We start from the raw sequence: 27,601 nt of genomic DNA on the forward strand, positions 1-27,601 counted from the left end.
CGGGTTCGAGTCCCATGCCCATCCCTAATTATAATAAACTCCTTGGAGAAATATGCATATCCTTTTTATAACATCTAATAGACCAATACATCAACTTAATGTTTTTACTTCTAGCACCCAAAACTTCACTGAAAAACAGAGTAAGGATCGGAGAAAACAATAAAAACAAGGATGATAAACGAGGTTCTTCATAACAAACATATCAAACAGGTGATTAGAGGAAAAGCTGAACCGATCTTCACTCTTCTTCCTCACCCTCGTTCTCAGCAATATTGAAGTACCGTAGTTCGTAGACATTACGATCCTTGTTAGAAGCAATCACTCGAAGCCAATCACGGACATTGTGCTTCTTCAAGTACTTCTTTGTCAAGTACTTAAGATACCTAAAGTTGAAGAAACCGTCAGCTAAAATGCATGAATATTCAATATCAAGACAAAAACAACAAAAGAAGGCAAAAACTAGAATGAATTTTAAGGTCTCAGACATCCAAGGAAGGATTAAAGCAGCATAAGCTCTCAAGCCTGGCGAAGGCGAAAGCTCTCAGGCGGCCACTGCGAATGTTTTGAGAAACAAGCCTTAAGAATTGTCATCACTGACCTTAAAATTAGAAGTTGCAAATGTTCTACCATAACATGAAGCAGATAAACCTAACAAAATTCAATTCAGGATATATGGCAAACAAAAAAAAATACTATTTCTCAAAATATTCAGTTCAATTGGGCTTAATGTTCAAGACAATGCAACCTTAAACAAAAGACAAATGAATGAACAGTACCGCTTGGAGAAGTTGGAGTCGGAGGAAACAGTGATTTTGCTCTTCTCGCGGGTGACAGTGACGGAGTCGCCAAGAGCACCTGCTTTGCCGCCGACCTTGATCCTTTCCTGGAGGAACTTTTCCAGTGAGGAGATATCCATGATCTTATCTTCGACCGGCTTAGAGCAGTCGATGGTGAAGGACGCTCCTTTCTTCTTCCCCTTGGGTCCCGCTGCTGCTCCTCGACTCATCTTCGCACCAACTCACTGCGTTTTCACTGAGTCAATTCAACAAGAAGAGAAATGAAGGGAAGCAATGCGGAAAGCAGATATAGATAACAGTACCTAAGCTGCCTCTGTGTTCTCGACTATTACAAATACCTTGGATGAGCAGTCTTTACAAATATATTGATTCCTAGGGTTTTCTGAGATATTCTTAGGAGTGGATTTTGGGCTTTGACTGTGTGGGTTTTGGGGGAAAACAGAAAAAACAATTGAGATGGATTATCATCATTATTCAACCTATACAAAGAACTCATCTGGAACTGGATTTAAAAGTCTTGTGACCCAACATCAAATCCAAGCTCCGAGTCCAAAATTTTAGCAGGAAAAAGGGGGGGGACCCTTCAATGTTTGTCACTTTTTTAATTATATCCTTAAAGTTTTTTTATTTGGAAATCTAAATCTAAAAGTTTTTATTTTTTTCAAATAAACCCTTTTTGTATGGACAACCCATGATCAATTCAAAATCAACATTTTTTTCTAAACAATATTAAGGTACAATTGAAAACAAGCAAACATTGATGGTTTTTTGTAAATATGAGTGTTTAATCAAGTTGAATCGAGTCCATTATTTTTGATTCATTTGTCATATTTTATAACTAAAACTTTATTTGAATTTTTTAGTCGAATCGAGTTTATAAAATGTGAATTGAGTCGAGTTGTTCGAGTTTCTATTTAAATTTAATTGTAAATATTTATAATATTATGATACGCTATTTAATTCCAGTTTAAACGGTTTTCTATAACCATATACAATAAATATATATTTTTCAAATGTGATATACATATATCATACAAGATTGAAGAACTCGACTCAAACTTGAAAACCAATCCTATAATTACTAAAAAAAATCGAGATATTCGAGTTCTATTTTATAATTTGATTCGAATTTGGAATTTTTTTAAGTTAAGTCGAGTTTATAATATAACAAGTCAAGTTTTTTCGAGTGGAGGGTTTTTTTCACCCTTAATTTTTGGCACCAATCATACTTTTCTACTTGGCATTTGGCAACAATTATATATAGTCACGACCTTTGTGCAGATTTTAAATATAATTAAGCAGCTTGAATTAAAAAGGAAAATGGGATCAAATGTTAAAAGTTAAAACCTTTTAAGATCAGGAAAGCTCACTTTATTAAAGGGAGAAGCAACATGAAACTACAAAGATAGCAGAGACAAACAAATGTAAAAAAAATAACTCCATCTCAATTCCTGCTGTTTCCTCATAACTATAATATCAATATTTTCAATGGGGAAAAGGAGCAATTTCTTTCCCATTAATTATATTTTGCCGATCAGTGTTTCTGTGAGAGAATATATCTGCCATCTTAAGCCGAGGAGGCATTGTTGGTGGTGCTGCCCTCCTTGTGATCACCAAAGATACGTTGCCGGAAGTCCGAAACCATTAGAGGGAGACCCTTTCGGAGCGATACCTTAGGTTCCCAACCAAGCAACTCTTTGGCTCTTTCGATATCAGGCTTCCTCTTGTGCGGGTCATCTTCTGTGTTTTGTCTGAACTCAATCTTTGCATTCGGGTCAATTGTTTCTTGTACAACCTGTAACGTAAATACGCATTGAGAATCCAAGTTTCCATATAATGTACTAGTAAATATTAAATTTCAGTTCATAAACAAGATAAGAAGTTTAGGCAAGAGGAAGAAATTATGCTCACCTCAGCAAGCTCAAGCATGGTGAATTCACCTGGATTTCCAAGATTAAAAGGTCCGACGTGTTCTCCTTCCATCAGACGCATGAGACCCTCCACCTGTTTCAACCCAGATTCTTAGTTTTATCCAGGTAATGCCCAACTCTATCGGTTCAGATCTAGCATATATCCAAGAGAGGATGGGACTGTGTTGACATCAGACAAACATAGAACAACATATACCCCACAAATCCAGCTACAGAACACCATAATAATACATGGAGGAAAAGCCTACCCCAAATAAGATTACGTAGTACAACCAAGCAGCAAGTTCCAACTTCTAAGCTGCTGGTCAATCATATAAAATAATGCAGCAAAGAAAAAAAATCTCAAGATAGGATTTGTTCAATACTGGTCCGGAAGAGCTGTAAGTTCCATTGACAATGTATGCCACGTACAAAACTATAGGGAAATTAAATTCGCCGGTCCACGCGGGTCATTCATTTGGTACTAGTCACATGGTGTATGTTTCCTCAAATAGTTTCTACACTCCCTAAATGAAAATTTCAGAATTAGTAAATTGCAAAACTATTTGAACATTTCCCCTTTTTACCATGTAATGCCAAGATGTACTTTTGAAATCAAGTGCGGTGCCTAGTTTTCCACTTTTGAAATAAGTGTCATCATGAATTCCTACTGGAACCATACTATAATATCATTTACCAGATCAGATACATATTGGAAACTCCTCGTCTGCTTCCCATCACCATACACTGTCAATGGCTCCTTCCTTAAAGCCTGTAAACGTTATTTAATTACTCGAATAAGCAACACGATCGAACCATTTTATTTTGAGAAAATGGCTAAAGGGAATAGAAAGAGTACCTGAGCAACAAAGTTGCTAACAACACGACCGTCATCAATGCACATACGGGGTCCATAAGTATTGAAAATCCGGGCAATCCTGACCTCAACTCCGACTCCTCTGTGATAGTCCATTGTCAACGTTTCGGCAGTACGCTTTCCCTCATCGTAACAGCTCCGGACACCTGTCATTGAATATTGAAACCAATTTATTTGGTTGGTTCCAGAAAGGAAGAATAAAAATGTAAATAATTCAAAAGCTTTTCCATAATTTAAGCAGAAACGAACGCCTAAACAACAACAAACACAACCAAAATGACACTAAACACCAAATTTACAGTCACAAGCACAGCACCACCCGCATATTGTCAGTTTTCAATTCTCACAGATCCAGCAGAAAAAAAAAAGGAAAAAATATTTCTTTTCCCCCCTTCTTTTAGTTTACAATGCTTTGCAAAGTGAGAATAGATATGCAAAACGTGTCATTGTGTTGTAGGATAAAGAGAAAGGCCACTGATCACGGGTTTCGAGTGAAATGCTCGACAAGATCTAAAAATTTCTAAATCGCCGATGCCAGCAATACTCCTACAACTTCAAAACCAAGACAACGCGTACATCCATGACCGCAGATTTTAAGGAAATAAAAAATTCCCGAAAACTAACCGATGGGATTAACGTTGCCCCAGTAAGTTTCCTTCTGAGGATGTTGCAGAGGATCTCCGTAGACTTCACTGGTACTAGTTAAAAGGAACCTGGCACCAACTCTTTTTGCCAGCCCCAACATGTTCAGTGTTCCAACCACATTTGTCTTGTAAATACGACATTTAAATTAAGGGGGGAAACAAATATAAAGGTTGAACAAATAATTTAAAAACATGTAGGAATTTATAGAGAGTAAATGATTAAAAAAGGATATGATCGTTTTGACGGGATTGAATTTGTAATGAACTGGAGAAGCAGGGCAAGCGAGATGGTAGATTTGATCAACTTCCAAGAGTAGAGGTTCAACGACGTCGTGTCGGATGAGCTCGAAGTTGGGGTTCCCGAAATGGTGCATGACGTTCTCTTTCCTCCCGGTGAAGAAATTATCAACCACCATCACGCTGTCTCCTCTCGCTATCAAACGGTCCACGAGGTGTGACCCCACGAACCCGGCTCCACCCGTTACGACAATTCTCAGACCCTTCCGTTTCAGCCCCAACGGAATCTTACCGGTTGGATTGCCCGACCCGAACCCGAGACGGTGTTGGTAAGAGAGCTTGTTCTGGGTCTCGATGGGGAAGTAGGTCATGGAATCGAGGATCGGGCTGGTAGAGTGGGGAGCGAGCGGAGCACGTGAGGTTGGGGAGATGGTGAAGATCAGAGTGGCTATGGCAATGCCGACGAGCACGAAGAGGAGGCGCTGCTCAAGGAGCATGTAACGGGCGGCACGTGTGACGGAGGCCCATGGTTTGTCCGGTTTAGGTGAGTATGAATCCGAAGCAGGCTGGGTCTCGTGGCCTCGGTATATCAGCTCCGACGCCATCGCTCTTTGACTTGCAAAACAAAAACTAAAAATCGAATTATAAGATCAAAATGAATATATTTAAAAGAATTCTTGAAAGTAAATCGCCGGGAGCATAAGTCCCCGACGAGTTTGAAGCTGAGAGGTGATGGGGTGGAACCAGAATGAAGGAAGGGGGATTTGATGTAAGAAAAAAGAAGAAGAGGAGATTAAATATTTATATAAAGGGCTCCGGGGAAGGAATGATATTACGGAAATACCCTTTCGGTGGCTCCTCCTTCTAATTGAGGAAAAGCTTTTTAATTTTCCCCTTTTCACTCCTTACAAGTTACCTTTTTTTTCCTGCTATTTATTATTGTGATTTTAATTAGTAAAAATATTTATTACATTTATAAAATGTATTAAAAATTCACATTTGAGTCATACATTAAAAAGATTAATATTATGATTAATTTAATAAAATGATACATTTAACATTTTAAATCATAAATTTTATTTTTAATAGTATAAATAAAATACATTGAATAAAAAAAATTATAATATCATATTTAAATGTAAGGGTGCATTTGTAACATTGACAAACATTGAGGGCTTCTTTTATCATAATATCAAAATAAAAACACACGGACTAATAATTTTTTCAAGGATCCCATCGGATTGCAGCATCGCTTTTTTTTTTTTTTTACCATTTCTGTAACTAATTATTATGGTGTCACGTGGGTTTAGCTAAAAATACTACGAATCACGTGACCTTATGGTTGACTTGGAAGCCTTTCAATGGTTGAATCACACGTTTTTGTTTAATATTTCTTTGAATTTCAATCACAAGAAAAAACTTTATCTCTAAGTAACTCTTTATCATTTAACTAAACTATTCGTCGTAACCAAGTCGTTAACGGTAAAATGCACATGGCGCATCTTCTATTTATACTAGTACGTACGATACGAACTCAGAAATTAAGATTCGGGTAAACTACCAAACTGGTCATTTATGTTTATTTTGTTCACTTTTGATCATTAACTTTATAAAAGTAATATTTTGGTCATTTATATTATAGATTTATAATGTTTTGATCTTTAAGATGGTAAATAACGTTAGTGATGATGTAGCGTGTCAGTGAAAGAGGTTAATTTTTAATTTGAGCCATGAAAGTTAGATAAAATATTAATTTTACCCTTTAGATTATATCAATTTTATCCTAAAACTTTAGATAAAAATTTAAGTTAACCTCCGAATTCAATCAAAATGTTTGTTATGAACATCGCTCAGCACCACCGACCTCCATTGATCATTGTTGATGACCATTGAACCCTAAAATTTTCAATTCACTTGTTTATGATAACCTAAACACGAATCCAATATCATTTTTCTCTGAAAATGCCTAAACTCTATAAATAGAACTTAAAATCCTTTGAATTCCTTTAAAATCAAACTATAATGATAAATTTATCATTAATATTCTTTTTTATTAGGGATTAAATTGTTTGAAAATAATAAATATTTTAAAATTTCGAGACTTATTATTTATAGCTAAAGTTGGAGTTTCGACTAATAAAATTATGGTTTTTATTACGCTACACGAGACCTCTAAAATAACGTATAATATGCACAAAATAGTTTAGTGATAAGTTTAAAATTGATGTCGAAAGTAAATTATATATAAATATTAGTAAAGAAAATGTGATATCTTAAAATAGGTTCACCTAACATAGGAAGAGTATGAGGTTTAAAAAATATTTCTATCATAAGTAACACGCAACTGTTAGATTATGCTCCGTGGAATTTCGTATGGCTATTGATCTTGTTTTTAGCTGCAATAATAAGTTATCTGGCTTTTGTATCTTTTATGTTCAACAATACAAATAAAATGCATCCATCCATCTTGCTAGATATGTATTTCAAATGCAATATCTGTTGTTATACAAGCATGGACTGAAATGGTTTTCATCTATTGTTTATAAATATGAAAAACCAACGACTAGGCATTATAATGAGAGAGAGAGAAGAATCACTTGGTCATCTGCACCTATCTTTCTTCATTGTTCATCTGCAGTCCATCTTAAGCAACGTGTTGGGCGATGGTCGGCTCTCAAGGATTTCCCACGTTTAATCCACTCGGCTTTTTTATTCTCACCGTGAAATGAAATCGAAAAAGTGACGGTTTACATCTTCTTAAAAGGACACATACTACATTCCATGGACCATCCGAAAACGACTTCCACAACAAAACCCTTGACTAAGACCGTCAAGAAAAATAACGACATCCTTCCTAGAGTTGAGGTAATCGGCTAAACTCAGCCACACTTGTCTTCCCCGACTTTTCTTGATTGAAAACTGGACTACTCAAGTTCATGGATTGGATCAAAACTTGAAAACAATGTTTACCGTCTTTAATTATCGGAGACCATTATGGTAAACATTTTTGTCCGTCTTGGACGATTCTGACCCGTGTGGGACACATTTCTTATTTTGATTCTTGCTAACCCTCGATATTTTACGAGTTATTCTGCTAAAAATAAAAAGTTTTTATAAACTCTAATAAATCAACCATATAGAGCTATAGTTGTTGACACTTCATGGTCGGTGGAATTTGGTATCGTTTCTGTATTGAATAAAATTTTAGACTTTATTTGTTGTGCAAGTGGTTCCATTTTTATACTATAATTTTGGCCATTATAACATTTATTTTTGAGTACTTTACAGTGTAAAATGACTGAGCAGGTAATGGGCATAGCAGGTTCCCCACAATTATACATATATAGAGTCTGGTATACCATTCATCTTCCTTTAAATACTAGGAACCAGAGAATTTAGTATTGTAGACACTTGTTTTTGTCCCGGTTCTACGTTCATTATTTGATGATTAGATTATGTGATTTGTCATTAAATTATGTGATTGATTTTATTCAATAACATATTTAGTTTTCATATTTATATATTTAATCAGGTTAGTCCTAATTTAAAATATGATTTAATAAATTTATTTGTTTAATATTTATAAATTATATCAATTTAATATTATTTTAATTCTAAATAACTTAGTAAATGTAACCATCTAATAAAATAGCGCTGAATATCTTCGTATTAAAAATTTGCAGAATTTAGTGATCAAAATAAAAGAGAAGAAAATAGTTGAGTGATGAAAGGTGTAACTTACCCTTTTAATAACAGCAAGAATTAAAAAAAACTATTGAAAAGCCAATATTAAATTATAGGCAAACTTTGTATATTATATTTAATCATTTATTCAACTTTCTTTTATAATTTAAGAAAGTGAATTGAAAAAAATACAAATCCACTCATTTCGCTCTTCCCCCCCCCCCCCCTTTTCATCCTACAGAATGAAAAAGTACAAAATTTTACAAGCAGACGGTATAATGACATGGAAACACAAAAATAGGCATGGATTGATGTGGGAACATGGATTTTAATAAAGTTATTCTATTTGAAAAATATATAAATATATTGTAAAATTACTAACAGAAGAAAAGATTGTGAAAATTTAGAAAACCTATATAAATATATATACTATAATACAAAGCGAGTAGGAGGAACCTGCAATGAAATTCCATGAACAAGACCCTCTCTCTCTCTCTCTCTCTCAACTTAGCCACCCTTTTATGGGCGACAATGAAGAATGAAATGAAAAAGGAATGATGATGCCTATGCCTATTCACAAAGATACCTCTCTCTACATGAAGTAGCTTAGAGGTTTTTTCTTTCTTGATCCGCCTTCCCCATATAAATCATTCCATTGGAGCAGCTCATTCATATTTGTAGTCTCTGATGACACACTTGCACATACCTGCATTCCCAATCCCACTAAATTCAGATATATATATTTCAAACTACATTTCTATCAGACATACTACCAACTGCTGCCTACCGGATCATCGATATATAGCAATCCATAATTAGGCTCTACAAGTAGTATAGTGATCAAGAATAAGCATGGTACCTGCTCATGTGCATATTTAAAATCATCCTTCTTCAAAGGACGAACATCAGAGCTGTTATACAATGACGGTGCAGGTCTATTCTCAGCCACTGCCGAAGCTCTCTCCTGCAATCGCCTTATATGTTAGTCTGTGGTCTAATACATAGTGTACTCTTCCATGTAAAATGAAGGCAGAAGGTCATAGATTGTGCACAATTATCAGTAAAAAAAACCCCCACCCAAGTATCATTATCATGGGCATATACGCAACAGAAGAATTCCTTACTTCAAATTACATTTTTGAATTATAAAATGAAAAGTCTTGAACAAACTAATAAGAGATTGTTGCTTTCCTTTGCCATCCAACCCTAGATGTTAAAAAAATATAATTTCATCATCCGCTTGGCCTGCAGGACATGTAATGCCCATGTCCAAGACAGATGCACCACTTCATACCACCATTTACTAAAACTGGCATAATATTTACATGCAAGTAGGCTGCAAACTTCATATATAACAAATAAGCTAAAATATCAAGCTGACCTTCTTTTCCTTCTTCAAAATTTCTCTTATGGGACAATGTGCAGCAGTCACACAAAGGTTCTGCAATGTGAAAATTACACAAGGGAAATAAATCATTTATAAACCAGAAGGCCAAATTAACCTAATAAAAATCTTCAATTTGTCTCTGAATAAAATTTACAAGAGTCTGTTAACAAGAATAGTGAAAAATTAAGTTTAAAATATAATTTATATGCCAGAATCATTATGAACTGATATATATAGCTAAAAGAGACGTCAACCAAACTTGCTTGAGTCAGTATAAGAATGTTAATTTGCAGTTGACCTACTCCTATCCTTCTCTAGTTCACAACACTCATGTACAGTTCCAAAGACAATAGAATCAAGTAAAAAGGTGAAAAGATCAACCTTCAGGTCACTTCCAGAATAACCATCAGTCATGTTTGAAATAGCTTCCAAATCAACATTGGGTGACAATTCCTCTTTGGCTAATATAACTCTTAGAATCTTTTCTCTGTTTGGAGCGTCTGGCAAATTAACCATCAATCTGCACAAAATTCCACAGGGAAGTCGCTGCTGCTTAGCATGAGGTCAGACTAAAAAATGAAACAATACAAGAAAGTTACCTTCGAGGAAGCCTCCGGATGACTGCCTCATCAAGGTCAAATGGCCGGTTTGTAGCAGCAAGAACTAAGACTCTTTCTTTGTCCTTGGTACGAAGACCATCCCAATTTACCATAAATTCATTCTTCATTTTACGCATAGCCTCATGTTCACCCGGATTCTCCCTTCTTCCTAACATGCTATCAACCTAGAATAACCACCTAAGTTAATAAAACGACATTAACCTATTTGAGCAAATGGAGGTAATTGCTGCAACAAGGGAAAGACACAAAATACCAAAATGAAAAGGAGAATTATATCCAAGTTCACCAAACCTCATCAACAAAAATAACACTAGGTGCGATTTTACTGGCCAGAGAGAAAACGGCTTTAACATACTTCTCTCCTTCACCAAACCACTGCAAGTCATATAAATAGTCACATATGTATATCAAAAGGAAAAGCTATCCAATGGAAAAGGTACATGCCACAGTTCTATAAACTTGAAATACCTTTGAAGTAATGGTGGACATTGATATGTTTATAAAGTTTGCACCAGCTTCAGTTGCAACAGCCTTTGCAAGCATTGTTTTGCCAGTACCAGGAGGCCCAAACAGCAATATTCCTTTGCAGGCCTGCAAAAGCAATAATATAGGAAATAATATATCATCCAGAGTTGCTTCGACAATGCAAAATTCCAAATAACATACGATAAGCAAAATCATATATTGAAAGAACCTTTGTCAACTGCCCCTTGCAAAACAATTCAGGCCTTTGAAGGGGAAGCATCACCAATTCTTTCAAGGAGTCTTTGACATTCTCAAGAGCTCCAATGTCATCAAAACTAACCCCAATGTCACTTGGGGGAATAACATCCGCAAGAAGTTTCTTTTCAAATTCATTCTCAGTGACCACATCCTGGAAATAAGAAAAAATGAACTCTTCAATAGCATGCTAACCTGCAACTAGAAACATTACAGACAATTGTACAGTGGGAAATGGCTACACACAGAATCTAGGAGAAAGAAGAAAATCATACCTTAAGTGATTTCTTCAAGCTTTTGCTTTCGTTTTGAATGCCTTGCAAAATGTTCAGCCCATATTTGATGCTGCAACAGAAAATTCAGATAGAAGTTAACATAAAAAATAAAAAATGGAGACATTTCAGTTCCTTTAATATTTCAGAGATCTAAACTGCTATAAATGAACAGAAAATAGGACCTTTCAGTTGAAACTATTAGCTTAGCATCTTTGGTCAAAGCTTCAGAAGAATTCATCAAGTGGTGACTCAGTGCCCAGCCTATCACTTTCTCCACGTCTACAATATTAGAAGGTAAAAAATTAATAAGTTGAAGTAAAAAACATAGTACAAGATTTTAGTATTGCCTCCTTCCGGAGTTATAGTTCAATTTTTTGAATTTCAGAGAGAAGTTAAATTGATAACCTTTAAAAAGTGATCAATTAAATATATTCTGTTTAAAAGGACTCTCAAAATTTTATATATTAATGAAAGTCAAATATTAAAAACTAAGATAAAGGAATATACACTTCAACGAGTTCGTATATAGTAAGAAGTTTAAGGATACTAACTCTCATTTGTAAGCGTTTGATCTTTAATGCAAAGTGTTTCAAGATCAGGGCAATCCAATCCATTTCGACTCAGAATCTGATACCATAAAACTGTTATGAAAATCTCCAACTAGAGACTAGTACCTCAAATGTTCAAATAATTCAACTTTCATTAATTTCTAAATATAACAGGGCACAGAAGTCAGCTTTCTATTGGTTTGGGATAGGGAGGAGGGGTTGGGAATGGAATAGATGCATTTTATATTTTAACCAGCTTCATTTAGTATCTCGTCACAGCACAAGGCTGTCAAAGGCTCTAGGTGCACTGCACAAAGACTTATATAGCCTGAGGCACAAGGCGTAAACAAACACTTGCCCGAGTAAAATAAGGTGCATATATATAAATAAAGCTATATATGTAAAATTTATATAAAATACTTATTAATTTATGTAAATAATAATAATTCATTTTGTAAATAATTAGTAAATTAAATTTTAATGTAATTCATTTTATAAACTCCACTCTAATGATTCATTCACTAATATATTGCAAAACAAAACGCGTTATGTAACTAAAAATTGACACTAAATTTATTTCACTTCCATAATCTCTTTAATAGTTTATCCTAATTCCATGTTTTTTTTCTGGTAAAAAGGCTAGTTCCATTGTATATGCTTATCTCAGTTTTTTTATCTATTTAATTTACAAATCTGTGCCAGGTCCAGGTGTCTAAAATTTGAGCTCCTGTCTTCTTCAAGTGTCTAATTACACAGTTTTCAAATATGCAAAGTGGCCACAGACAACCATGACGGACACATATTAAAAAAGTAATGAAAATATTACTAGAAAAGTTTTAAAAGGGGTCAGACATTGCTCTGTTTTTTAAAACTAAAACAGAGTAACATCTCTAATTTCAAACAATGAAAACAAGCTTTTGAAGAGGGAGAAAATAATTAAAAAAAGGGAAAAAGAGAGATTTGGTGGTAAGTTTATAATAGTGAAAATCAAGAGTAAATATGGTATTTTAATTTTCAAAATCAGAAAAAAAGGAAGTTGCAAAATTAACTGAAGCTAGCTTTTCTGTTGCCTTGAGTGGAGCAGAAGATGCAAAAAAGTGGCAATAAGCGCTCGTCTGTTTCAAGTTACCTCACCCAGGAGGCTTTGAAGCAGTTTTAGGTTTTATGGCTGCACATGAGTGCCTAGGCTTGCGTCTTGACAACATTGGTTAATTATCCTACACTTATGGGTTCTACCAAGTGGAAAAAGAGGATAACCGATGTATTATATGAACAGAAGCACCTACCAGCATGCAGAAAGAGGAAGTGAAAAAACTGGAATAACAAATCAAGAGTTAGTTATACGCACTGAACGAATGCAAACAATGTTTGACTGTGCTTTGAGGGTTTCAATGTCACGTTCCAACTGCTGTTTCCAGTCCAAAAGTAAAGCTTCATCCTGACATGATCCAGAAATATTAAGTTAAATACTTCAGTACTCTTAACAGGGGAAAAATTCAGAAACGGACATAAACATACCTGAGGCAATTGGATTGTCACTTTGTTAGGGAAAAGCTGAGAAACTTGTTTCATGGTTTTAGGTGTTTCCTTGCTCCTATCATGAAGTCTACCAAAATTATCCTGCAGAAAGAATGATATTTGCATTAGGTGTGTTATATAGAAGAGAAAAAGAGGAGGCAAATACTAGATCAGAATGCACAAAGGATGTCATGGTAACACGTTTGAGGACACTCATCAGGAACAGAATAACTTAAACCAGAAACACTGTCCAATATAATGGCATGGGCATTAAGTCATGTTAAATTCACGTGAGGATCATACCCAAAAATCTTAACAATGATAATCCTGCTACAATTTGAGAAAAGTTAAGAGCTTTAAGATTCAAAGTATAAAAATCGAGATATTAGCAAACAGTCAGGCATGGTCCTTCCAGAAGTTAACACAACTACAGTTAGAAACCACCAAGACAGTAAGGTTACAAAGAAATTTAGACAGCACTATAAAACTTAACACAATCTGTAAAAATAATCCAACATCTTTCAAGAAATATAAAGCAAAAGAGGGGACTGTTGCTTGACATACTGGAAATGCAAGATCAAGTAAGGCAGTCTGATTGGATCCAAATTTTGTGAACAAGAGACCGCCGGTATGAGACTGAAGAAAAACAAAGAGGCAGATATTAAAAAGTTAAAAGTACTTCATACAGCATCAAAGAAAGATGGAGCTGAACAAAAAGTAGGATGCTTACTTTCTCCTTGCGATTATCCATCTGTGTATGAGAACCAATAACGACAACATTAGCTGGCAAATTCTCAACCTTACTCTTCAGGGAAGAGTATGCATCTGTATTTCCAGCCATGGACTTCTCTATTTCTTTCACAAACAATATCAGGGGACTATTCTTGCTTTCATTCACTGCAACCTAATAAAAATGAGACAATTGAGAACTTAATGCTTATAAATGTGAACAACATAAAGAAATAGCTCTGATGCCTTAATCAAAATGACATGTACCTCAAAAAGTTCATTAACAGCTAGCTTGTCAACATCATCACCTCCAGAACTATCCAAACAAAGTGAGCTAGCTATAGATTGAAAACATGGGTAAGATTAGAAAAGAGTCCACAATGTATCATAAAGATGTTTAAAATCAATGCAAGAAATGGGCTAAAGTGATCACCAGCACAGAAGAAACCATGATCTTCTTCACAGAGCCCACCAAGGTCATTTCACTCCGGAATTGATCGGTCAAATCTGACCCCAATTTTTGAGGAACCATTTTCTTCAAAAGCAAGGAGAACTTTGCCCCGGAAACCAATTGATGGTCCCCTACAAAGAATACCAATATTACACTACTTGACCTTTTTGCAAAACATAATCGAAAAAACTAATAAAATCCGTCGCTTGAAAAAATGGCATTCTATCTACTATGCCTACGATAGCAGCAAATCTTCAAAACAAATATGAAACGAACATGCAAGTTCATTGGCAATGGTATAAAGGACTGTAGTCAGATTGGGTCTCTAATATAAGCTAGCATGGACAACTCCAAAATAAGATCAATCTCCAGATTTCATTTCGAACTATATATAAAAAAGGTACTAGGTACTTGCTATGAAAGAGAAAATGCCCATATGGCTAGCTAAATTGAGTAGAAGATACCTTAAAGCAGGAAGTAGAGAGGAAAGTCCAGATGGTGATGTGGCACCTACAAACTTAACTCTATCACCTGAAAGTTTCAAATAAAGCAATTTTATATCACCAAATTAACTGTTGAGAAAGTTATGGAACTACACAATAACAAAGCTGAATCTTCTATCTCGAGGAAGTGAATTACCTTTCTTAAATGTATAGTTTTTGGATGTTGCAGTAGATACTTCCTGCTTTGGAAAAGCCTGGGAGCTTAGTGAAGAACCACCTGTTATATCAGCTTCGACACTAGAAGTTGGTCTCTTCTGCTGCAAAGCAGCAGCCTGTGCAGCTCTTTTGGCATATACATAAGGTCTCTCCACCCTTGAAGGTTCTTTCACAGGATCAGCTTCTTTTGATGTTGATCCCTGGGTATATTGGGGAGATAATTGAAGATAGATGCCACACAAAAAAGTTCAGACATTTAGAAATTCAAAACAATAAAGAAATTTGTGAAACCAGAACACAAGACTCAGAAGTCAGAACAAACATCTTGCTTTCAATACATGATATTAGCAAAGAATCAAAACAAGCTGAGGGGTGGAAGAACTCAAGAAGCATACTCCAGGTAACAGAAGATAATCAACAATCAGCAATCTAGCACCAAAATGTTTAGCAAGTGCCTTTGCCAAAGTCTCCTGATATATGTCTGAACCTATACATAAAGACAATTAGAAACTCGAACCAGCACTTATAAGAGCAAATTGGAAGAACTAAACATTGTTTACAGAGCCAAATTACAGAAAAAAGCAGCCATACCTGAAGGACCAGATAACAGTATTCGAGGGCTCATGGTAGGAAGATCTGAAGCATACTTTGCAAATTTATTACACTTCAAATGCACATAAGTTGATGCTATCAAAACTTTCTTTGTGGTATCACTGTTACAATGGAAATTTTCAAGTAAAATTAATCAAATTTCCCCAACACTCCAAAATCTGATAAATAGGCGGTGAATTAGGTAATAACATAAACAGTGACATGTATAACGCCAAGTAGCACAAAAAATTCTATGCTCTGCAACATGCAACGTTGGGTGGTTAACATTCACCACATACAGACTTGCAAAATTGTAAAACTAGATTGGCAAAACAAGTAAAAGCAATAATACAAACTAGGTTTCCCAAGATAAAAACACAAGGAATGAAAATAATAAACTTCAAATAAGACGAAAGTGCAAAACCAAATTCAGAGCAAAAGCACAAAATTTACCTCAAATAATATGGAAAATTTTCAAATGAGACATCTATATTGTCCGTATCGAGAATGCCTTCCAGTAAACTATCTTTAAACGCTTGCCGTTTAGTTGTTATCAAAGCGGAAGGAGGTTCAAATTCCTTGAGCATCTCTCTAATTTCTCTTCGCTCATCAAAAATTTTAGCTATGCTCCCACTAAAATTGAAGTCAGTAGATGTACCAGCAAGAATACGCAATAACGACCTTAAAGAGTAGCTTGCCCCAGGGATCTTTGAATTGTCAGCATCCATGCTATCTTCCAATCCAATTCTATCAAGATTAGAGTTTTCATTGGCTGCATCAGGTGTGGGAGGAACAGTTTTCTCCCTTGAAGGTGCAGTTGCTGGATCAGTATTACTAGCACTATCCTTCATATCCACTAGTGGTACACTGTCATCTGAAACCTCACACCCAGAAGGTAAAGTAGACATCTCTGGATTTTCTTTTGTTGACAAAGAAGCCAATATTGTTGCCGCCCCAGCAACAGCCAATGGGTCGTCTGATCTTGCTTCAATAATCCCTTTTATAGGAGCAGTCTGAGCTTCTAAAACACTTAAAGAAGAAGGTATGGCTGGGGCAGCTAAGTTATCATTGGTGAGCTGCTGAAAAATCTATGTTCCCATTAAAGAATTAAAAGGTTGCTAAGATGGATCAAAAATCAAAACCAATGTTGAATAATGAAACATGCTGGAAGACAGTACCACAAAGATACTCAATTGGGAGCGAAAAGTATCCAAATTTGTAAAAACAATTAAAAGGATACATAAGCATGATTCCCTGTACTAGTGAAAATCAATTCATCGCCAGCATTTATGATTAAACTAGCATTTTTCCGATAAGTCTTCCCATTAACCTGGACAGAGCCTTTTCCACCTGTAATTTCTAGTAATGCAATTGAACTTCCATCACTCTGCATTGGAAGAAAAAAAGTGAAGAAAATCATCACCCTCATAAACACAAGAAAATTGAACAATTATGAGAAAATTATTTCCAAAGATTCATACCTCTATGTGTTTCACTTTGCACAAAACAGTGCTAATATTGGGATCTTTAAGACATAAATTACACTGACGGCTTTGGCCAACAGTGAACACAGTGCCACACATGACCACATGAGGGTTCTGGGGATGAAATGAACGTTAATAGGAATCAGAAGCATATGATTTTAGCATGAAATTACCATAAAGAATTGGAATCCATATAAAGAGGCAAAACAGCTAGCTACTTAGCGGTACACCAAGTATAAGATTGGCACCTAGGCATTCAAGCAGAATGAGTAAAAATCACATCTCCATGACTACATAGCCAATGGATCAAACAATACAGTGACAATAAACACCTTTGGCAGAAACCCAAAAGGGGAAAAAAGACGATTGTTTACCAGGAAAAAGAAAATTTTACTTCTTTTTTGGTTAGAAAAGAGTGTAAACAAATTGCACGTTCATGCATTCCAATTTTTTAGAAGAAAATGACAAATCAAAATGGAACTCACTACAAAAGCAGGCAAACTTACTGAGACATGCTAAAAGTGGTTTTCCTGCCAATTTCCCAAGTGCAACATAACATCTTGCACAGAGGGATTCTTCCAAGTTCCTACAACTGAATATGTACAAATAAGAAATTTTCCTCTAAAAAAATTAATCTAACAAGAGGACCAGCTCTCTCATATTCCTATTTTTTCTCTTAAGGAAAACTTTCATTGAACTAGCAAACTAAATCAATAGAGTTCCCAATGAATCTAATGAACCTAAAGGGAAATGAACTGCAAGGTTGGAGCACTTTCCTCGGAATCCAAGCATAATTGCCAAATTAATAGCTTGTTTGATAAAGTTTCAGGACATCAAGTAAACATCCAATTCACCTAAATGATTTGAGATCTTCCGCCTAATGAATAAATCCAATGCATTTGAGTTTAAGTCTCTTAAAATAGGATTTCACCTTGACCAGTACTATTATGAACACCAAGATTCCACTCCATGATTGGAACCGAAATACTCATAAATTATGTAGTAAGATTACATTGACATAGTGGCTGAAAGACCAAGAACTACAGTATGTATTCCTAATCTTACCCTATTTAACTCAGATAATGAACCAGAAGGTCTGCTCATACCAATAATAATGCAATTTAGGATAGCATACCTGAGAATACTGAGAAAGAAGCTTTCCCCACGGAACTTTAGAACCTGATTTAGCAGGTTTTATTAGCTTCTTCTTAACCCGAGCGGTAAACCCTACAGCAACCACCTTCGCGTTTTGCGCATCCATAGCGGGTACACCTATGCAACCAAACGTAAAGAATCAAATCCCCATTAAAAATCTCAAACATAAACCCAATTGAGAAATCGATCGAGGATCGCACCTAAAGACTGCGGAGACACCAAAGCACCGTTCTCCACATCGACACCAACAGGCTTATCAGGGACAGACACATCAACGGCCTTATCCGCATCAGATACCGGCAGATTAGAAGGTCGAAGCTCCGTTACCCGTGAGTCCGAACGGGGCGGACCTAGAGCTTCGTTCAGCGGCCCAGACACCGCCGGCTCAGATGCCTAAAGAGAAAAATAAAATCAGTCCCAGATTCAAATCTAAAGAGGAAAAAGAAAAGAATTTCAACACGCATGCAAGTTCAAAACCCTACAGAATTAAAAGAAGGGGTTATCAAAAAGGGGAAAACAAAGATAAGACCTTGGATCTTTTACTAGAGGTAGGAAGCGATGTAGCGGGAGAGGAAAGGGGTCGTTTGGAAGAGGAAGAGCTCCGTCGCGTTTCAACCATCGCGTGGCTGAAAGAAGGAAAAGAAGGGAGCTTTGAGGGTTAATTCACTCTGGCTTTTCTCTGATCCGAAAAAAGGAACGACTTTGAGTCTATGGAGGTATAAAAAGGGAAGAGAGAAAGAAACAGAAAGGAAAAGAAAAGGGGTGAATGGTTGCGGAGAGATCAGTTACCAGCGTCCCCGTGCTGTGCACCTTTAATTATTTTATTTTTTCAGAAAACGGTGAAATTCTGGTAGTGGTTGTGACGATACCAAGTTTCGATTATTTTTTTATCTGTTTTGTTAAAAAAAATAATAACAAAATTGGTATATTAAGATTACGTAGAATTTCCCGAATAGACCCTAATATTAAATATTAGAAAAAAATTGATTTCATAATATTAAAAACATTTGAGCTCTATTACTGATACAAAATTATTCTTTTATAAGTATAAAATATAATAAAAAAATTGGACCTTTGTAGTTGTGGGATGGGTATGAGACCCGAACCCGACGGGTTCCGACCTCATCAGGTTAGGTTTTTTTTTAATTTGGGTTTGAATCGGGTCGGGTATTTTAAAGGTGATGTTCAGGTCGGGTCGAATTTGAGTTTAAGGTGAAAAATACTCGATCCGGGAAAAAACTTACATTATATATTTAGAAATAATTACAATAATACCCTTTTATATATTATTTTTTTCAATTAAATCACTGTTTTTATTGAATAAAAATATTTTATTATTATTTCGGGTCGAGTCTGATCGTATTTGAATTTTATTTCAAATAATCGGGTCGGGGTCGGATCGGGTGGATAGTATACATTTTTTGTCAACTTACGTAATGGGTAATCACATGGACCATAGATCCTGAAGAAAACAAATTATCAGACGATGTTGTTAATGCATGGATTCACTGCGTTTTAATCATTGCCATGTTTAATATGTAAGCCACAGCCGAAATTATTTTATTTTAGGTTTGCAGAACTAAGACGACAGAGGTTAATTTTTTTCTTAGTTGGTAAAATAGTAGTTAATGAATCTTTTGGTAAAAGATTTAGATTCATGTAAAATTAAGATTTGAACAAGGAAATTGTAAGCGTTCGTGAATTGAGTAAATTAGGTTTGGGGATCGTTCTCGCATCTGTAATATTCGATTTGAATTAGTCGATCTATAGATGAGATATAGATTGGTTATGAAAAAAAAAGGCTGGACGGATTGTCGGATTCAAATCGTTGTAGAGATGTACAATGAAAGATTAGCACTTTTTCATAATTCCTAATTGGTTCCAAACTTTTTGATATTTCCAAGTCGGTTCATAGTTTCTATCGGATGCAATCAAGCAGTTATTTCTTGTGGTTGTTTTACATGACTTTCTTTGAATAATTTTTGCATGTGGCAAATCTTCTTCAACAAATGGTGAGTTTATAATTGGACTTTGTTGGATTCTTCCCCGTTATTGACAAAGATTTTTTTTTTGCAGCAATCCAGGTTTCAAACAATGTCGGATTCCATTATCACAAAGAAAATCATTTCCACGCGTTCTTAAATTTCATTGAAGGGCTTTCACTGTGAATTTTCATTGAGCTGCTTCACTGATGAAATGTTAGTAAAAGATAGCTTCACACAAAATGCATCATTTTCCTTTTCATTCTTGAGCCTAAAGCAATACGTGCTTTTAGTTTCTTCTGTCTACTGTTGTGCTAGCCAGATTTGAACATGTTCGAAAGGGTGTTCGGTTTTTGCTCTATTATAGCAATACTTTAAATAGAAATAGATCGTTTCTTAGTATGGAAATAGTTTTTTTTACCTCTTATTGCAAGATGTGGGACATCTACCGTTTACTTAACTCTGAAGCATTTGATGAAATGGGAAACCGTATAAACGCGCTGGAGCAGAGCCACGAGGACCTAAACGCTGAGATGGGAGTGGAGGGCTTTAGTTCTACATCCCCATTACACCGACCAAAACATATTTCGGATGAAGCGAAGCACGAGGAAGGCTCAGCATAAAACTTGGCTATGTTTATGATTGTAATTTGGTAATGTATTGTTCTGTTTGAGATTACTATTGGTGAGAGATCAGGGATATTACTGAGTGTGTCCTTTTCCCCCCTTTTATATTTGTCGATTTATAGAGGGTGTTGATGAAATGAGGCGGCTTGTTGTTAACATTCTTCTCTACAATCCCAGATTTTAATATACTTGAAATGCTTTTCGTCTGGCAATCTGTCATGGAAAGTACTTCAGAACCAGGAATAATCATATGTTGTCGTGATGAATAGTGAGTTCTCGCATTTCGGATAGCATAATATTCGAAGATGGTTATGATATGAATTTTAATCTTGTTAGAAGAGTACATGTTCCTCCTTTTTATTTAAATTTGAAGGTAAAATTCCAAACTGCAAACTAAAGGACAAATGATGTCATGGGAGCTTCTTCACCGACATAAATAGAGAAACCAATGAAACAGAAAGAAAAAACCTTAACCCCGGCAACGAGTAATGGCACTGCAGCCTCGACTGTAAGGATTAGCTTGCGCTCCTGGTTGACAGTTATAGTAGGATGCACCCCGTTGCGAGCATGGCACCGTGTTCCTCTGCAGAGCTCCATAGCTTATGTACAGCGTGGTCTGCAATACGCGCCTGAAAATCCCGGAGTCCATCTCAAACTCATCCTCAGCCATGCACTCAGCCATCGACCCTTTGCAGCCAGACTCGGGCGGAATCCAGCTCAAATGGTGCTCACCACTTGCGACAACGGTCGACAAGGCAACGATAAGAGTAATTAATACCAATCGAACGGCAAGGAGAAAACCAGAAGGATTATCCATGATGGTAGTTGATGTTTTTATTTTGTTTTGGCTATGGTTTATTGTTCTATGATGCAGTTTTTGAAGTCGGGACAAGAAGAGGAGAGGGTGAGGCAACTTGTTTTAAAGCTACTTATAGAAGAGTTAGAAGATTGAAATTGGCTAATCACTAATGCATTGGCCCAGCGATTAGGTTTCTTTTTTATATTTACAGACAAAGAGCAAACCACTAAACTAAATAAATAAATAAACAAAAGAAAAAGACCAGAAGGCAACATCCGAAGAAAGCTTAAAAATATGGTTACTTCATAATTAGTAATACGAATCTGATAAGATAACAAGCTGAAATCGAAGATTATATGTTTGTTCATTTCCTTGTTATGGTTTAGACAGATTTCATGGAGCCATTGTAGTTTTTCACATGTCGAGATAATGATAGTTTAACATCTAAACACACCCAACATTACAAGGAGAAAAAAATTAACATTCAAACTTTAAAGATGATATTATGGGAATAAACAGCTATAACGTCGAACATGAACCGTAAGACAAACCGAGGCAAATGGTTGACCACCCAGAGATACATGTAATCTAATTGGTTGAAACTTAACAATCCAGTCCGTCCACCAATCTGCAAATAGTTTGGCTGTCCTAATCCATTGACTAATAAAAGAACAAGTAGAATAATAATAAAACCACAACCTAACTCAACAATCGAAGAAAAAGAAATATTTTTTCAGTGATATCTTCAAAGGCTCTTGTACAATTTCGAACTCGACTCGATAGGTATTTGGAAACTTCATCGAAATCTTTGCGTTTAGCTGTAAATGGATGACCTCTTCTAAACCTAATACAAGAAAAGGACAACATAAATGGTAATGTGAAAACTCGGAAACAAGATTTTTAAAGGAAAATAAAACACAACCAGTTGAACATCCTGGCCTTTTCTTGTCAATTTTGATGAGTTTATTATAAGTTCCAGGTAAGCAGTGAGAGTTATAAACAGCTTGGGGCCAGCCATTTTGAAACACCAATTTCTTCTGCAACCTTGTTTTTATTTATTCATTTGCAAAAGCTAACTGATGTTTTTTATTCATGGTGTTGGGTCTGCAATTTTCAAAGGCTGTAACAGTGTTTCACACTTTCGATCATCGGTGGATGAAATATCTAAATTATATGAGAATTTAAAATTTTCAAGGGGTTGACCTCCTCCACCAATCCCCCTCGGTCCATCCAGGACTAAAGGATACTTGGAAACAACTACAAAGAATAAGATGTGTGCTTCTTTATCCCAATCTCTAATTTACAAAGCAATAAACACACATTGCTTAAAGTATGGATGTAGAATATCCTGTTGTGTAAAAGAACCATGGAAAGACAACAGGTTGTCTAATGCAGGAATAGTCTTATTAACAAGAAAGACTTGCATCCACCGTAGAACTCTGTCCTGTCCGGTATCGGTTTGAAGCAGACTAAAACAGGGTTGGTAACATGAGATTCCATCTTTTAAGTTTGCTTAGCAATGCTTCCATTGGTGGCAGCTCCTGCACTATTTGTGAACAATCGGCATTCCCTGTAAACAAGAAAAGAGGTTTACAAGATTGATTCATTTAACATAGAAAGCACCAGCTTATGGTAGCAATCCAACACTTTTCTTACTTTCCCTGATCTTCAAACTCGGCTATCTAGGTGCAGAATTATGTACACATCCTCACCAGGAGTAACTCCTTCAGCCTCTTGTTGATCCCTGATCCACCTGAGCAAGTAAAAATCTTCAGAGAAAGTATATATAGAAAAGGGCTTACAGAAGAAAAGATGCCAAAGGAAGCTTTGAGCATATCACTGGTAATTGGAAATGTAATCAATGTTTGGGAACAGTCGAACTTTTGTGAGCTGAAGAGATGCATTATAGAAAAACCTTTCTTACATTACAAATGAATACGAATAAACAATAATAAATATAGAGTAGCAGGTGACCTCTCCCATTCTTCTGGCGATACAACCTCAGCTCTAAATCGAATTTGCGCTTTCAACTTTGATTTTGCAGTTATAGACTGAGCTCGTTTCTGAAAGTCGTCCTACCATGGCAGCAAGAGATTAAAAGTTGGAGAAAGGAATTTAATCAAAAACCAAACTTAGTGCATGCATTAATCATTCCAAATATAAAAATTTCATGTAAATTGATTAATAATACAAGACAGCAACCAAATGTGTATGTGGCATACCAGCACAAGTACACCGGAGCATAAAGACAATCACATGCATAGTACATCACATATAAGCCACAAAGTTAACTTCTAAGAAGTCGTAATAACTAATTTACAATAGGTTAAAAACTTGTAGTTTACCCCAATAGAAGGAAGAGCAGCAGCAGCTGCCTTTGTAGAAACACCAAAACCTTTTTTCTCCACTTGCGGTGCTCTACCTTCACCCCAAATAACAGGAACTAGAAGAACACCTCGTCTGAGAAGCTCAGTTCAAAATCTCTCAGCCTTTTGTATAGCCGAAGAAACAGATTCCTTTTTCCCTGCTAATATAACCTGAATTCAACCTTCAATTAGAATGTAATGAGAAAAACCAAATAGATAGGAGAAAGCATGAAACCACATCAATATGCAAGATAGCAATATACAAGTTAAAGTTGCACTTTAAATACATTTTGATGATCGAATGACACATGACAGTGCACTAAGATGTATAAATACTCGGGTAATCAGAACTAATGTAGCCTTCTATGGTAAATGTAAAAGACTTTTGATCTAAAGGTATAGGTCTCAGTTTTTCTTTTTGAAGGTTCATAGGTCTCAGTTTTGCCTTCCGATTTCTCTTCTTTGTCTCAATCACCTGTCCAAGCAGTAGCAATCACTAAACAATGTGGTAATGGAAACAGAACTGATAATAGTTATGGTTGTTCTCATCACAGGAGTATCCACAACACAACTAACCAACGTTAGAGAAACACATATAACTATAACAGGTAGGTGTGCCATTTCATTTATAAACTATAAGCTTAAATTTTAATACTTTGATTACTTTGGAAATGTGCCAAGTATGTTTAGGAGATCCAGTACAAGGGATATATTTTTATCTTTAGATGAAATGAGATAAAGGTTTTCAATTCTTAATTTGCTTATTTCCATGGACAAAAAAATTGTTTATGGTCAGCAACATTATTTTTTAATATGAAAGTTTTCGAGTGACAATGCAAGCATATCATTTGTAACGATCTATCTAAAATTTGCAAGCATGAAGCAGTAATATCTTGGAATAAATATTCAAATGAAAAGGGAAAAGTATAGCACTAACCGGCCTAACAGTGTCTCGTAGTTGCACAAGTTCAACAATCCGATTAGTTGAAAGGCATAAAGGCAACCTAGAGAGAGTTTCATTTCGGGATATTTGTTCAAGTTGCTCCTCCTCCTTGTAGTCCCAGAAAAATAATGCCACAAGAACAATGATACCTGTAGATAGCTGGTTCAAGAACTTAGTCGTTTTAAAAAGCCAGTTACAAACTATTAGCATGCTGGTCATACCAACAAAGTCAAACAAGGAAAAGAAAGAAAAAGAAAAAAAGAGATTAACTCCTAAAATGACGTGTGTTTTTGTATGTAGATATGCTAACATACTCATCTCTCAATTTACATCCAATATTTATGCTGGCATTGCCAATAGTTTCCCAAACATCAGGAGCACCATCACCACCTTTAATAGCACGAATTAGCCTGGGTACAGTGAAGAACAGCGAAATTCCAGCAACTGCAGAGAATGCCACATAAAAGAATCTCCTAATGCCTCGAAACGGGGCCTGGACTTCACTGATAAGTTTGAGATCTCTTCGAAAGCTGTAGCCTATATATTCTCCACACAACCTGGCCTGGAAAGATAACAAATAATTATGAGTAATACAATGTTTTATTAATTTGATCCGCATGTGGGCGATTTACTTTCATGTGATTCCATATCTGCACAGTTGGTATATCTTGGTGGGGATTGGAAAAGAGGAGTGTCTGTAAAGAAAACTTAAGCAACAGACCTCTGCTTGCAATTCCTTGAACTCAGGCGACGCTATAAGGGAGGCCAGATCAGGATCGTTGAGAATTGTACCAAACTTGAGGTTGTAGTCTCTCAAAGCAGTACGGAGACAATCAGCGGCTTTCTTTGCTTCCCCTCTTCCTCAATAGAAAAGAAAAGATTGATACAAAGAACAGCCCAATTTAGTATTTATCTGAGGTTAATGCAGAAGAGTATATAACAAAGCCATATATGTGCCTCAAACTAGATTCCCAGAACCTTCAGATTTCATATAACAAGAATCCAGGGACTTTGGCTGAGAGTTAAAGTGTGGTTTTGAATACTATACATAAGCTATACTTTACAGAAGGTGATGGAAGTTAAGGTAGCATCTGGGTTGGTCCGAATTGAATGGTGGTCTTTTAGTTGAATCCACATTGTTTCTTGATCCCATTTTGATAAGGCTCGAATTAGTAGCCATGCTGAACCCTTTTATCAGGCATGACTGGCAAATCCTTAACTTGGGACCATAACAATTATGTTTGTTAATCCTCCTCTCCCCTAAAGTAAATATGCATTTCTAGAATCATGCATGGTAATTTGAAACTGTAATTACTAAAAGCATCAGAAATCTTTACATGTAGGCGTGACAACAGGCTTTGTTATATAGAGCAGCTTGGGCTTCCACAACTGGACTAAAGCGTCTTTAACCTGAAATATTCATTTGACACAAGAGGTACTTTTACAAAGATTTGGTTTTAATTTACAAATAAAAAGTTAAGGTTTGTAAAGATAAGTATTTAGAGCAGTGCAGAACAATGAGCCAAGAATATGGAACTTCTGAAAAATCTGATCATATTTATGATTCATAAAAGCACTTCAAAGGGTCATTGTACGGAGATCAGTTAATCCAGAATCCAATTTCAATTATCCTAGATAAAATTTACTGTTCCTTAAGCTAGAACGAATTTGCGTAAGTGTCATAATACCAGCATAATTTTGATCTTCAAATTCTGCGCTATAATGTGAGTCAAGCTACTGTAGCAATGGCAAAATGATGAAAGATTCTGAAAACTAATACTTTGACAATAAAAAGATAAGCCTTTAACAAAACAAATAGCCAAAAAAATGCAGAACTTAGACAGGATATCATGCCATAAGAGGCACATGCAACCCAAATCACTATCTAGGGTACCGTCCAAGGGGTTAAGAACAAAAAGAAAAGAGAACCCATTCTGCAAGAAGGAAAAAGACAACTCTGGTTCTAATTGTATCAAAATCACCCAGTCTGAAGACATCAACATCAGAAAATCCTAAAGTACTTACGCGTCATTTGGAGAAGAGGGACAGCCCCAGGTTGACACAAGACTCTGCAGTCTGGACATCGGCCTCTTGGGGATTCGAAGTTTGAGAGGAAGAGCAAGAAACTATGAAGATACGAGCTTTCTTTCGAGAATTCAAAAGGGATGATCTTTGGGGAAACCATGGGCTTGATTTTGCTCTTATCTTTGGGTCTGAGAAGCAAAGGAGTTGCTGGCTTCGTGCCAGAGCAGCCACAGCCATTCAGATTTCGCGTGTCAAACTAAACAGTTTTATCTAAAACTGTATTTTGTTTTCAAGTATCACAAACGCTCGTGCCTCGATGGCACTTGGCGCTGCTGCTGATGGATGCTTGAGACGTCGTCGTCTTACGTATAGTTGTTTGTTGAAACCTTGAAAGCCCCCCTAGGGCAGGGATGAAAATTGGAAGGAACCCGGAAGCTCTTTCGTTTTCAAGGTACAAATTTTCCTTCTTACAAGCTACAACTACCACACTAGAATTCTACCTACATTTTTGGCCGTAACTTCTTTTTCTGGGTTATTGTGTTTATAGATGATATTTTGCTCCTGTTTCAGTTTC

At 36.0% G+C, this 27,601-nt stretch overlaps 3 protein-coding genes, 1 non-coding gene and 2 pseudogenes across 7 annotated transcripts in view; all 6 read right to left on the minus strand.

Annotated features, from left to right (window-relative positions):
- LOC120133067 (60S ribosomal protein L22-2-like) overlaps window positions 1–15,476 on the minus strand; it is a 27,960-nt gene extending 12,484 nt beyond the window's left edge. The window contains exons 1-5 of one of the 4 annotated variants that reach the window (XM_039149727.1): window positions 15,462–15,476; window positions 13,948–13,950; window positions 1,100–1,117; window positions 777–1,021; window positions 196–383 (exon numbers count right to left, since the gene is read on the minus strand). In XM_039149727.1, the coding sequence (XP_039005658.1) occupies window positions 239–383; window positions 777–1,006 (375 nt within the window). In that variant the 5' untranslated portion in view covers window positions 1,007–1,021; window positions 1,100–1,117; window positions 13,948–13,950; window positions 15,462–15,476 and the 3' untranslated portion in view covers window positions 196–238. Of the gene's footprint in view, window positions 1–42; window positions 384–776; window positions 1,080–1,099; window positions 1,199–13,947; window positions 13,951–15,461 lie in introns of those variants that run through there. The other 3 variants (XM_039149725.1, XM_039149726.1, XM_039149728.1) reach the window with 3 other exon arrangements.
- Window positions 476–599, minus strand: LOC120133083. The gene has a single exon (XR_005517069.1). It is a non-coding gene; the product is annotated as a small nucleolar RNA SNORD14 (small nucleolar RNA).
- Window positions 2,347–5,070, minus strand: LOC120133065 (UDP-glucuronic acid decarboxylase 2-like). Its single transcript, XM_039149723.1, has 6 exons — window positions 4,462–5,070; window positions 4,209–4,356; window positions 3,567–3,730; window positions 3,405–3,479; window positions 2,709–2,801; window positions 2,347–2,592 (listed from the first exon to the last, which is right to left on the minus strand). The coding sequence occupies exons 1-6, from the start codon at window positions 5,068–5,070 to the stop codon at window positions 2,365–2,367; spliced, it is 1,317 nt and encodes a 438-aa protein (XP_039005654.1). The 3' UTR covers window positions 2,347–2,364.
- LOC120133062 lies at window positions 8,671–19,117 on the minus strand (annotated as a pseudogene).
- A 2,106-nt stretch (window positions 19,118–21,223) lies between these two features.
- LOC120133068 (protein RALF-like 33) lies at window positions 21,224–21,867 on the minus strand. The gene has a single exon (XM_039149729.1). It carries the CDS (start codon window positions 21,709–21,711, stop codon window positions 21,364–21,366), a length of 348 nt encoding a protein of 115 aa, XP_039005660.1. The 5' UTR covers window positions 21,712–21,867; the 3' UTR covers window positions 21,224–21,363.
- A 1,125-nt stretch (window positions 21,868–22,992) lies between these two features.
- Window positions 22,993–27,312, minus strand: LOC120133069 (annotated as a pseudogene).
- Window positions 27,313–27,601: the final 289 nt, after the last annotated feature.

Source organism: Hibiscus syriacus, unplaced genomic scaffold, assembly GCF_006381635.1.
Source record: "Hibiscus syriacus cultivar Baekdansim isolate YM2019G1 unplaced genomic scaffold, ASM638163v2 tig00110576_pilon, whole genome shotgun sequence".
In the NCBI taxonomy this organism is placed as follows: domain Eukaryota; kingdom Viridiplantae; phylum Streptophyta; class Magnoliopsida; order Malvales; family Malvaceae; genus Hibiscus; species Hibiscus syriacus.

Bases quoted from the DNA above. Each gene is read 5' to 3' on its own strand.
- LOC120133068 (XM_039149729.1), bottom strand. From the start codon at position 21,711: ATGGATAATCCTTCTGGTTTTCTCCTTGCCGTTCGATTGGTATTAATT.
- LOC120133065 (XM_039149723.1), bottom strand. From the start codon at position 5,070: ATGGCGTCGGAGCTGATATACCGAGGCCACGAGACCCAGCCTGCTTCG. The intron at 3,480-3,566 runs GTACTCTTTCTA...TAACGTTTACAG, and splicing joins TTAGCAACTTTGTTGCTCAG to GCTTTAAGGAAGGAGCCATT. The intron at 2,802-3,404 runs GTAAATGATATT...GGGTTGAAACAG, and splicing joins TCCAATATGTATCTGATCTG to GTGGAGGGTCTCATGCGTCT.